At 38.7% G+C, this 13468-nt stretch overlaps 1 protein-coding gene across 4 annotated transcripts in view; it reads right to left on the bottom strand.

The window, feature by feature from the left end:
* Window positions 1-13468, bottom strand: part of OSBPL11 (oxysterol binding protein like 11) — a 112038-nt gene that overhangs the window by 92082 nt on the left and 6488 nt on the right. For all 4 annotated transcript variants that reach the window (XR_011648656.1, XR_009185534.2, XM_058295662.2 and 1 more), the window contains one exon: window positions 2794-2862. Coding sequence is in view for 2 of the 4 variants with exons in the window: in XM_058295662.2 (XP_058151645.1) it covers window positions 2794-2862 (69 nt within the window). In the remaining 2 variants the exon portion in view is untranslated. The remainder of the gene's footprint in view (window positions 1-2793; window positions 2863-13468) is intronic.

Genomic DNA, 13468 nt, shown 5'->3' with positions numbered 1-13468 from the left:
AAATGGCTGCCAACGTCTGCAAGGGTTCAGGCTTCCCGGGTTCCTACGTTCCTGGGGCTTGCTTTTCTCTGGGTTCAAGGTTCCTTCCTTCCTGGGGCTGGCTTCTCTTTCCTCTGTGAGCTTACTTCCCGGCTCTTCAGCATCAAACACCAACATCAAAAACCCTCAATTCTGGTCTTTGCCATGCCTTTTATCAACGCCCTAATCATAACTCAATCATGCCCAGGTCCAGATCAGATTACAAGAATAATCCAATATTTCTTTTTGGAATTCATCAATAACATTAAACTGCTACCCTCCACCCTCTGAATTCCAAAAATAAATTACAATATTCCACAACAACCTTAAATCAGTTACAATGCCAGTACTAAATAGTATCACAATCAATTTAAAGAAATAGTTTCTCTTGGGGTAAAGTCCTGTCAGCTATAGACCTCTCAAACTTACAGAACAATTTATCTGTTTCCAATATACAAATGGACAAAGGATAAACATTTCCATTACAATAAGGAGAAATTGGGAGGGAAACAGGAGTCAGGGGTCCTCTACAGTTAGGTAAACCTGCAGGGCATACTCCATTCAATTTCAAAGTCGGAGAGTCATTTTTAAGAAGATGGTTTCTCTCCTTGGGGTCATATGGGGATCCACCCTTTCCACTGTCTTGCCCAATGGCCATTTTCTTGGTTCCACCCTCATCAAGCATCTGGGTGTGACCCATACCTCATTCAATCTTTGGGTTAGAGTCTTAACCCCCCTAGTACAGTGATGTGAAAACAACATTCCCCCTAACCTTAGGCATATAGGCTCAGCCCTCTCAGAGCAATGAGTTGACTCCTGGCCTTCCCTAACCTTTGGGGGACGGGTTCACCCCTCTTAGACCTGTGGGGTATTGACCTTAACCACCCTAATCCTTGGGGAATGTGCTCCACCCTCTCTGCACCCTGGGGCAGCAAAACTCTCCCAGAACTTCAGGTGGGAACTTTCACTCTCTTTAACTGCTGGGGCAAACTCACCCTCTCAGTACACATGGGTGGGGTTCCTCTCTTGGCCGAAGGTGATGTCCTAATTCCAGATCTCAGCTTCCATGCCTTTCCTCTTAAAACTGTTTCTCCTTTATTCTCTCCTTTCCATGTTCTTTGTATTCCAGGCTGACAGTGGTTTTGTTCATACAGTTCTTCCAAAAAGTTTGTTGGTTTAGCATGCAGGAAGCAGGGCTCCAAGCCATCAGACAGTTAAGACTTTCCACAAATCTTTCCTACATAACTGCATCTTCACTCCTGATTTACAAGTTCCAAGTTTAGTTAAGTCTCCAATGGGCCACTTTCATCTGGGAGCTTGATTTCCAGAGGCTTGGAATTTCCAGAATCAGTTTCTGTTTCCTTTGTGCCTGAGAGTTCCATCCCCAGCATCTCTCTCTCATCTAGCATTTTGCTATAATCCAAAAGCAGAAGCCAAGCCACATTCTCTGGGTTTACTTTGGAAATTTCTTCAGCTAAATGCACAGGCTCACCATTTTCAAATTTTGCCTTCCATAAAACACCAGGAGTTAATCTTGCTAAATTCTCTGCAACTTTGAAACACGGATGGCCTTTCCTCCAGTTTACAATAATAGTTTCATCATTTACTTCTAAGGAATCATAAAAAGTCTCTTTAGCATCCATATTGCTATTAACAGTCTCTTCAAAGCACTGTAGGCCTTTTCTTCCAAGCATCTCACAATTCCTTCAAAAAATACCCCTTACCCAAATATAAAATCGTTCCAGCATTTCGGTAATTGCAAGAGCACTTCCTACTCGGTACCAAATTCTGTATTAGTCAGCCAAAGGGATGCTGATACAAAATACCAGAAATCTGCTGGGCATTGTAAAAGATACTTATTTGGGGTCGGAGCTTACAGATACCAGGCCATAAAGTGTAAGATACTTCCCTCACCAGTCTATTTGGAACAACATGGCTGCCAACATCTGCGAGGGTTCAGGCTTCCTGGGTTCCTATGTTCCTGGCGCTTGCTTTTCTCTGGGTTCAAGGTTCCTTCCTTCCTGGGGCTGGCTTTTCTTTCCTCTGCAAGCATACTTCCGGGAGCTCCAGCTTAAGTCATTCGCATCAAACTCCAACATCAAAACTTCAACATCAGAAAACCCTCAACTCTATTCTTTGCCATCACCTTTTATCTGTGAGTCCTCACCCACCAAAGGGTGGGGACTAGGTGGGCACTCAATGCCCTAATCATAACTCAATCATGCCCAGGTACAGATCAGATTACAGGTATGACCCACTATTTCTTTTTGGAATTCATTAATTATATCAAACTGCTACACCTACCCACCATACAACTACCAGTTCTACAAAGTATTTGAGATAGCTGCCTTTGCTAATGACTGCCTGTGTGATATTGAGTTGGTTCCTTAACCTCCCCAAGGTCCTAGAGAAGCTTTGAGAATCTGGCACAAAATAGGCAAAAAAAACACCTAATGCAAATTTCTCTCCACCTAAAGGCCTAACTTTTCCAAATATAAAAACCCCAAGGCAGGTGAATGAGTGATTCTAAACCTGATATAATAGTAACTTCTGAGGCATTTGGAGGCAGCTATTTGTGCAATGTCAACTCCTCTCTTATACTTTAAGAAGGAGAAGAAAGCCACCAAACTTTCAGAAAATGTGAAGGACTCAACAAGTCTTCTCTAAAAGGCTCCCCAGTCATATTTATATTGAAGTAATATCAGAATATAAAATTATTGGTTGCATTTTTCTGTTCTTTTAGAAGGAAGTTATATGGCATAAAATAATACTTACCTGTACTGCCACCCAGTGACAAGGTTGGTGTACTTCATTAAATAGCCATACACATTTTCCATGTGATCACTGTTTCAAAAAGAACAGAAAGAGCCAAAGTCAGTGAAAATTAGAAGAAATCCCAGGAAGCTAACTATAGTTTCAAAAATAGCCGTAGACACAGGTATATTTTCTACAAATCTATCAAAGTCTCTTCAGAAGTAAAATTTATAGGTAATACATAAAGGGGCATTTAAGGGAAGTAGTTATGGCTCAAGCAATTGGGCTCCTGTTTACCATACAGGAGGTCCAGGGTTTGATACCTGGGGCCTCCTGGTGAAGGCAAGCTGGCCCGCATGGCGAGCTGGCCCACACAGAGTGTTGCCCCGCGCAGGAGTGCTGCCCCATGCAGGAGAGCTGGCACAGCCAGATGATGTAACAAAAATGACACAGGGGAGAGTCAATAAGAGATGCAGCAGACCAGAGAGCTGAGGTGGTGCAAGAGAATGAGGACCTCTCTCCAACGTGGGAAGGTGCCAGGATTGGTTTCCGGAACTGCCTAATGAGAACACAAGCAGACACAGAAGAATGCACAGCGAATGGACACAGAGAGAAGTCACCAGGGGGTAAGGGGGAATGGGAAGAATAAATAAACTAAGTCTTCTAAAAAAAAGAAAGGAACTTCATTTTTAAAAAGGGGGGACATTTAATCCTTCAAATTTCATATCCATGGGACTTCATTTTCCCAGATTTCTTCAAAATAAGTGTAATTCAATATAAACTGTTATATTATAAACACTCCAAATAAAAACACATTATATAAATTAAAAATTAAAAATATAAAACAAATATTCTATAAGTATAAATATCACATACTATAAATGTTATAATATCGAAACAATAAAATCTAGTTTTCTAGTTCTAGAAAATATTAAAGGAAAGTTGTCTAGATCAAATAGTGCCTCCTCATCTGGAGGTATACACAAGGTATCTCTGATTCTCTTGGCTTCTAAAATGACTATCCTGTTTTTAATGAGAGTGTGATACTTCACTCCCACATCCCCACCTAAGAAACCACCAGGCAAAGGGCTTACCACAAGTCTTTCCTGTGATAAGATTTTATTTGGGACCTGTATCATTAACCTTACTACAACTGAGTATCATTACTCCTTGCTCTTTTTTCTTAATTACAGGTATGTTGTTATATTATAGTAGCTCCCAGAAAATGTAACCTCATTATTACATCTTTTCCAATATTTTAAGGTTTCCTTATATTTATAAAAAGAAAATAAATTTAATTTACACTAACATGGCTTATTCTTATGTGAGTGTCCCTCTTATTTTGAAGTTTGTATTAAGAATTCCTTTTCAATTCGCCTATACTACTGTGAACTTCAAACTTTACATTCTAAAATTCCACTGGAAACAAAACACATAATTTCTATATTATCTATGAATCACAGGGCATATTCGGTAAAATTTCAGCAAACCAGCATCCAGGAAACTGAAAGTGTCAGGCAACCTGCAACCTTTACAACATGGATATCAAAGGTTTAAGTACGGCATATAACCAACAGAACAAAGTTCAAAAAAGGTTTAGAATGATCTGATAAATAAAAAGAGCTGAAGATAAAAAACACTCTCTCAGACAAACAAAATGACCAATTTGACTATAAGATTCTAGTAGCTATTATCAGAGAGTTAATAGGGCTCTAAGAATAAACCCAATATTTGATGGCTCAATAATCTCATTAAAAATGTTCGAAAACTGAAAATAAGGATCAAACTGAAAAAATGAATTAATCCCATGACTAAATATGGCTTTTTTTCCAATTTTTTTTTTTTACATTCCATGGTTATCAAGCAACATTGTTTATTAAGTGAAACTGCTCAGGTCCTTTTGGTTTCATAAGGTCACTAATCAAATGAAGACAATGGTTGTCAACTCCTAAAATGCCAACCCAAAGTTCTAGCACTTAAATATATCTATTCTTTACATTAAAACTGATAGCACCAGTTGCATTTTCATTTTAATGTTTTCTGAAGTCCAAATCTAGAGGAAAGGATAACCTTTAGAAACCCAGACCTTTGTGTTACTGATAGAGTTCCCTAAATTTCAAGCTCCAAGCCCCAATCAAGTTATTTCTTTCAGTTCCTTTGGTATTTGGAAAAGCAGAGAGGTATAACTTTCCCAGGCTTCAGGTATCTTCATGTACCTGGACTCTGCCCTTAAGTAATTCCCCAAAGAGTAACTCCACTGTTTTAGGTACGTAACATACAGCTCAGTTTCTCTGAACTGATCTTGTCCTCAAAACTTGCTGTTTTTTTTTTAAGATTTATTTTACTTATTTCTCTTCCCTTCCCCCCTTTGTCTGCTCTCTGTGTCCATTCACTGTGTGTTCTGTGTCCGCCTGCATTCTTATCATGAGGCACTGGGATACCGTGTTGCTTTTTTTTGTTGCGTCATCTTGCTTCATCAATTCTCCATCAATTCTCCTAGGCAGGTTGTGCTTTTACTGTGCAGGGTGGCTCTCCTTGCAGGGTGCACTCCTTGTGCGTGGGGCACCCGTATGAGGGGGACACCCCTGCATGGCATAGCACTCCTTGCATGCGGCAGCACTGCACATGGGCCAGCTTGCCACACAGGTCAGGAGGCCCTGGGTATCAAATCCTGGACCCTCCATATGGTAGGCGGACATTGCCATTTTATCCTTCAGCACCATATTGCTATTTACATTTATTTACATTCTGTATCACTCCCACAAAAGGCCTGAGACAGAGACCCCAACCTAAATTAAATATATCCCCAAAGTACCAAGATATTTCACCATCTTGGGTCTCTTCCCCCCTTAATCTAGGTTCTCTACGTAGGCGGATGCTCTATCAGTTGAGCCAAATCCGCTTCCCATGCTTGACTGTTCTTACTAAGTAAAATAGACATGCCCAGGTTACAAAGAACTAATTTAAGAATATCTTATTCTTTTTAACAGCTGGTTGCACTATCCCGCCCTCATGCCTCCCTTTCCCTGTGTATCCCAAGAATTAGCCACTAGCCAGTACAGTTGAGGTAGAACTACTGAACCATCTGGTGGCCTGAATAGGGAGCTTTATGATTGACCAGCATTTGTTCACATTTCCCTCTCTTCTACTTCCTTATAGTTGAGTTATCATGTAGTAAGTACCTCTAACCCTCATCCTCTGTGGCCATTTAACATACATGAATTTTTATAGAATATTTTAATGTACCTTATAATACGAATAAAATCTGGTTTCTTAAAGTGGGGACATACCAGACCTCTGATTATATCATATTATTTTGTATATTCTAAGAAGTATAGATTATGGTCTCAAGAGATCAATGTACTGAAAAATAAGCGATGAAAAAGTTACTATTTTCTTCAGTCCTTCAGCAACTCCACTATTAAACAAATTTGGTATTTTTTCCTGTTTTAAACTTGTTACCATTTAATTGGGATTAGTACTGGAAGCTGACAGTACAAAAACAGGTGATTAACTGAACTATGCCAAAATCTAAGCATGTTCAGTTTGATGCTCGTTTCCTCCTAAATATCTGAAAAAGACTGCTTCAATTTCTAAATCTCCATTACTATACTTTTTTTTTAACCTTCTATTCTCAAGGAAAATATATAGAAGATTTTATTTTATTTTTTTTTAAAGATTTATTTATTTATTTCTCTGCCCCCACCCCCACCCCAGTTGTCTGTTCTCTGTGTCTATTTGCTGCGTCTTCTTTGCCCGCTTCTGTCTTCTTTGTCCGCTTCTGTTGTCTTCAGTGGCACGGGAATCTGCGTTTCTTTTTGTTGCGTCATCTTGCTGCGTCCACTCTCCGTGTGTGCGGTGCCATTCCTGGGCAGGCTGCACTTTCTTTCGCACTGGGCAGCTCTCCTTACAGGGCGCACTCCTTGCGCTTGGGGCTCCCCTACGCGGGAGACACCCCTGTGTGGCAGGGCACTCCTTGCGCTCATCAGCACTGCGCATGGGCCAACTCCACACGGGTCAAGGAGGCCCGGGGTTTGAACCACGGACCTCCCATGTGGTAGACAGACACCCTAACCACTGGGCCAAGCCCGCCGCCAATGATTCTAAAATTAAATAGGGAGTGGGTGTAGTTCAGTGGTTTGAGTGCCTACTTCCCACATATGAGGACCTGGATTCAATCCCCAGGACCTCCTTTAAAAAAATTAAGCTACTTTTTATATAGTTTTCAAATCCTTTCCTTTCAACAAAATTATTCAGAACCTTCCAAATGCATTCTGAAATCTACTGAAAAGAGGTAGGAAAATAAAATGGGCAAATCCTCTCCATCCCAAATCCATATAAAATAGAACTGAACTATATCTCCTTCAAGATAAAGACAACAAGAGAGACACCTATTTGGAAAGTGATATAATGGGACTATGTTTTTACCTATAATGCAGATAAAAAAGGTATTTCATTAATTTTCATTAAACAGACAAGGATTCAATAGATATCTAAGAGGTTGAAATGACTGGACTTGACTGATTAATTGTGACATAAGAGAGCTAGGACAAAAGAGAAGAGATAAGGCAACACCCAGATTTCTTGCTGGAACAACTAATGCCTTCATTGCAACAGGGATTTATTCAAATTTAACATGCTGAATTTAAGGCACGGAGGGGATATATGCAGTGAGATTTCCAATAAGGTAGCATGATTTGGACTGGAGACTTAGGTTTGGTAGTTATCAGCATATAAGCAGGTAATTGGTATTTGAATCCCTGGGAGAAAACGAGATCACCCAGGAAGTATTATGAAATGACAGGAGATGAGGATGAGTCTAGGAAGGAACCTAAAGGAAAAGTTTTAAGGGCAAGAGTGCATAGAGATTAGGAGTAGAGAGTAGTAGGAAGAAAACCAGAGCAAGGGAGTATCTTTAGGGTCAAGAATGTTCAATGCTACTGAGGGGTGGGGATAAGATGAACACTAAAAAGATTCTACTAGATTTAACCAATGAGAAATACTGGTTTCAATGTAATGGTGAGGGGAGAACCAGCTGGTAGTAATTGAAGAGAAACTGGAAGAAAAATAGGGGGAGGCTTTTGGATATGGGTAAAAGCAGGATAGTTCTAAGTGGCTAATGAGAAGGATATAGTTAAAGACAGAGGCTCAAAATTATCCTGCTGTAAAGACATTCCACAGATCAGTGGAATTCTTACTCATTCTCACATTTGTGCTACCTACTGTATAGACTGGGATATAACAGGTGTTCAATAAATATTTGGTCAATGAAGAAATGGGAATATAGAAGCAAAATTATTCTATGAAATCATGAGACAATTCTGAGTAGACCGCAAAAAATTAAATTCACAGTCTGTACACTAAAATAAATCTCAGATAAAACAAATTCTAATGCCAGCTGTGTCTTAATCTATGCCAAAAAATAAAAGGCCAGGAAAGGTGTTTTCCCTTCTGCCAAGATTCTTAAAAATGTTTTTACTTCTATTATTGGGCCCAAATGCTCTTTGGTCCAAGAGTTTCACTTCTAGTATCCAGTCTTAAGACAAATGATTAGAAATGTAGACAAAGACATTTTTTTTACTTCTATTATTGGGCCCAAATGCTCTTTGGCCTAAGAGTTTCAATTCTATGTATCCAGCCTTAAGACAAATGATTAGAAATGTAGACAAAGACATTTTGCAAAGTGCAATGGGATGCACTGCAGCACTATTTATAATAGTAAAGGGGGGGGGGAGGGGAGGAAGGGAAGGAAGAGAAAGAGAGAAAAAGAGAGGGGGAGGGAAGAGAAAAAGGGAATCCTGAAAGTGATTTTGAACAATGTAAAGTTTAACTTATGTCAAGGTAGCTGGTATCCCTCATTACCTACTTGGGGAGGGACTGAGAATTTATGTAGTTCAAAAGGAAAATCAAGAGTTTTTAAAAAGATATTATTTTCCAGAATTCTAACTAATGGACCTCCTCTAGGACCTAAATTATGTGACATATCTGAGAAGAACTAAAAAAGATTAATTTGTATACCCTAACATTAACTTGTTTGTATAGTTTTGATATAGAACTTCTATGGAAAATATGGACTCAAATTGGCTGCAGATGTAAACACATCTGCAGAGCAAAAATTTAACAAAATGAAGAAATCAGAGTACACCATAATAAAACACATCTTCCTTGTTAAGGCTTGGAATACTCCTCACAAGAGTTTGGAATATTTTACAGTTCTCTACAAATGCCTATAAATTGCCATCCCTGTGTTATTGCCAGCATCTACAGTAGATTTCAGACAGGGAAAACAAAAAGTAGGAAACAGAAATATAAATTCAGGCGACGGACTTGGCCCAGTGGTTAGGCTGTCCTGTCCGTCTACCACATGGGAGGTCTGCAGTTCAAACCCTGGGCCTCCTTGACCCGTGTGGAGCTGGCCCATGCACAGTGCTGATGCACACAAGGAATGCCCTGCCACACAGGGGTGTCCCCGTTGCAGGGGAGCCCCACGCGCAAGGAGTGCGCCCCATAAGGAGAGCCGCCCAGTGCGAGAAAGTGCAGCCTGCCCAGGAATGGTGCCGCACACAGGGAAAGCTGACACAACAAGATGATGCAACAAAAAGAAACCAGATTCCCGTGTGGCTGACAACAGAAGCGGACAAAGAAGATACAGCAAAAACACACACAGAACAGACAACCGGGGGGGGGGGGGGGAGAGAAATAAATAAATAAATCTTAAAAAAAAAAATACAAATTCAACTGTCCTCTATCTTTTATAGAGAAAAAAGGCATTTAAGGTGTTTTCTTCAAATAAATCTCAATAGAAATGTTAAACCTTTATATTATATAATAAATTTAGGTTATATTTAGACAGGTCCCCTTTCTCCATTTGCAAATATGTACTTTTCCTTGTAACAAAGTATTCAGAGTGGAAGCTACCAGGCCTGGCCATAAAAAAGTATTTCTATACTACACATTTGCAGACTTCTACCCATTTATCCAAGCATAACTATTCGCTAATGATGAAAAGACATCTGCCTGTTTGTTAATAGTGGCTTACCAGCATAGAGCCCAAAATAAGAACTAGCAGCTTTCAGGCCCACTGCATTCCCTGATTTGCTTTTCAGTTCCTCTTTTGGGTAGTTCCCTTCTGCCGATTTTAATAAACAGGTGGCATATTTGCAGATTTGTAAATTTCCCTAAAAGCTGACATGAAGATATAAAAATAATGGAAGCACACATATTTTTGAAATTTTGAATATTCACTATGAAAAAGGATGGACCTAGAATTAAGAAATCTATCTTCTCTATAAATGGTAAGCAAAAACCACAACATATCAATATAAATTACTCTGGAAAGAAAAAAATTTAAGGCTAATCTAATAAATTCACTTCTGAAATTTGTTTTTTTTAAAAAAGGTCATCTTGAGATAATTTATAAAGGCAGCTGACATTCTTCCTTTTTCTGATTCTTTCTCACAGCCCTTCCCAAATAAGCACTGGGCCTCTACTTTCATTGTTCTGGGTATGCACATTAATTTGGAATTAATTAACACAGCGCTTCACACATAGTAGAGACTCAAAAATATTTGCTGCAAGAGTTATAACACTAGTAAATAATAAAACCAACCATATACTAAACAACCACTGGATTCGTTGATAATCCATTCCTTTGGAGAACTTATCTGCTTTTAATACCTCCATGTAAATAACTATCTAGGAATAAAAATTTTCCTACTTACAAGCAATGTAACTTTGGCCAACTAATTTAATTAGTATTATTTTTAAAGATTTATTTATTTATTTATTCACCCCCACACCCCCTTGTTGTTGGCACTTGCTGTCTGCTCTCAGCATGTGTCCATTTGTTGTGTGCTGATCTTTTTAGGAGGCACTGGGAACCAAACCAAGGATGTCCTATGTGGGAGGGATGCGCCCAATGGCTTGAGCCACCTCCACTGTCTGGCCAACTCATTTTGACTTGTTTTCTTCAACTGTAAAATGGGGATAACAATACTGCACCTTCCACTTCAACCTTCCTCTATGAGTTGTGAGATCATATTCAATAACAGAATGAAAACATTCTGGACAGTATGAAAGCAACTATCTACATTTCCAATGCCCCATTGCTCTGCAGACCTGTTAGATATGCCACACAAACATTCTGGCAACTTAAGCTCAACATACTTAAGAACAAATAGATCATTTCACTCCAAAAATTTGTTTTTCCTGAAAACTTTTCAAAATTTTAAATCTAGATAACTAGAGTACATTTTTACTCCCTTCCCTCACCACTAGCCTCCATGTACTCAATCACCAAGTTCTGTCACTCTTCCTCATAATGGTTTCCTTCTTTTCCAGCCTAATAATACCTTCCCTTTATTATCGTTAGGTAATATTAGGTAATTGCAACTAATATTTAGGTTATTTAAACTGATCTCCCGGAGGCTGTCTCTTATTTTCCAAAAATCAACACCAGTCCCAACCTTTCAGATTTAGAAATGAATTTCCAATTGCCTACTGGTCAAATCTGCTTCAACACTGGTTTACAATCCAGAGTCCATTACATTAACATCTGTAATAGGTAGTTCTTGCACGGCTCCCAATGAGGTATTCATCACCTTTGTGTGGACTGAATCTAGTGATTTGCTTCTATTGAACAGTAAAAAGAGACAGGACTTTGCTTCTGTGATTAGATTACAAAAGACTGACATCCATCCTGCTCACACTCTTTTTTGCCCTCTCACCTCCTCACTCTGATGAAGCAAGCTACCAAGCTGTGAGAGGCTCAGTGGAGAAGTCCATTTGGCCAGGAACTGAAGGAGGAACTTATCAGCTCATGAGGAAGTGAAGCCTTTGTCCAATAACCCAAAAGAATATGAACTGTGCTAGCACTCATGTGAGTGAGCTACAAAGCAGATCCTTCCCAGTCAAGTCCTGAAATGACTGTAGTCTTGTGAAAGATCCAAAGCCAGAGGACTGAGTTAAGCTGTACCCAGATTCCTGGCCCACAGAAACTGAGAGATAATAAATGTTGTTTTAAGACAAATACAACATCTCACATCTATATTTCAAGATAAATTCCAAGTAGATTAAAAAGTAAATGCAAAGGGAAGCGGCTGTGGCTCAATCAGTTGGGCTCCTGTCTACCACATGGGAGGCCCTGGGTTCGTGTTCTGGGGCCTCCTTGTGAAGGCAGGCTCACCCACACATTGCGGAGAGCTGCTGGCCAGCAAGCACCGTGGAGAACTGACTCAGTAAGGTGATGCAACAAAAAGGGAGACAAGCAAAAAAGCAGAAGAACGCGCAGTGAATGGACAAAGAGAGCAGACAGCAAGCAAGCCGCAAGGGTGGGGGGGAATAAATAAATGAAAAATACAGACACAGAAGAATGCACAGAGAATGGACACAGAAATCAGCAAGCAAAAAACTGCGGGGGGGGGCAGGGCGGGGGGAGGATTAACAAATTTGAAAAAAAAAAAAAGTAAATGTAAAGCTACCAAATAATTTAAAAACATAAAAAGGACTTTCTATATTTACAAGTCAAAGAAAAAAACAGGAAGCTGGGACTAAAAAAAAAGTTTCTATATCAGAAAAATTTTGAATTAAAACAGAAAGACTAGGAAAATGTTTGCAGTAAGTATAGCAAGGAATTTAACCACACAAAATTAAAATTTACTGTATAGTGTTATAAATTTATTATATAATATAAATAACTAATACAAGTTTTCTGGAACTACAATCAAGAAACCAAGAAACTGGTAAAAGAAATTGCTTCCAAGGAGGTAAAAGAAATAAATAAATAAAATTTTAAAACTGGGTGTCTGGGACAATAATGGAAGGGAAATACAATACTACAACCTACAACTTCCTATCTCTGGAAATCTATACCATGTATATAAATATTACCTATTAAAAAACAAGAAGTCTTTGTTTAAAAAGAGAATTCAAGCATATTATCAAGAAAAATATTAAGACCTAACAGAAAAGTGAATAAAACATACACAATTCACCATTAAAAAAAATTAACTCAAAATAGATCAGAGACCTAAACCTAAGAACTAAAACTATAAAATTCTAGGAAGAAAATATAGGACTAAACCTTGACGACAATGATTTGGCAATGGTTTCTTAGATATGACACCAAAAGCATAAGCAACAGAAGGAAAAATATATAGACTGGGCTTCATGAAAATTAAAAACTTTTCTGCCGCAAACAATACCATCAAGAAAGGGAGAAGACACCTACAGAATGGGAGAACATATTCACAATCATATATCCAATAAGGGATTTCTGTCAAGACTATAAAAAGAACTTTTACTACTTAGTAAGAAAAGATAAATTATCCAATTTAAAAATTGGCAAAGGTTTTAAATAGACATTTATCAAAAGATGTTCAAATGCCCAATAAGTACATGAAAAAAATGCTTAACATCATTAGTCATCAGGCAAATGAAATCAAAACCACAATAAGATATCACTTCTCACTCAATGGAATGGCTAAATTAAAAAGACAAATAACAAGTGCTGGAAAGGATGTGGAGAAACTGGAATGCTCACACACTGCTGATGAGAATATAAAATGCTACAGTTGCTTTGAAAAACAATTTAGCAGTTTCTCAAGAAATAAAACAAAAAGTATGACCCAGCAATTCCATTCCTAGTTATATATCCAAGAAAAATAAAAACGTATCTACAAAACTTGTACAGTTATTT

Source organism: Dasypus novemcinctus, chromosome 4, assembly GCF_030445035.2.
Source record: "Dasypus novemcinctus isolate mDasNov1 chromosome 4, mDasNov1.1.hap2, whole genome shotgun sequence".
In the NCBI taxonomy this organism is placed as follows: domain Eukaryota; kingdom Metazoa; phylum Chordata; class Mammalia; order Cingulata; family Dasypodidae; genus Dasypus; species Dasypus novemcinctus.
This window is presented reverse-complemented; position numbering and strand designations above follow the sequence as displayed.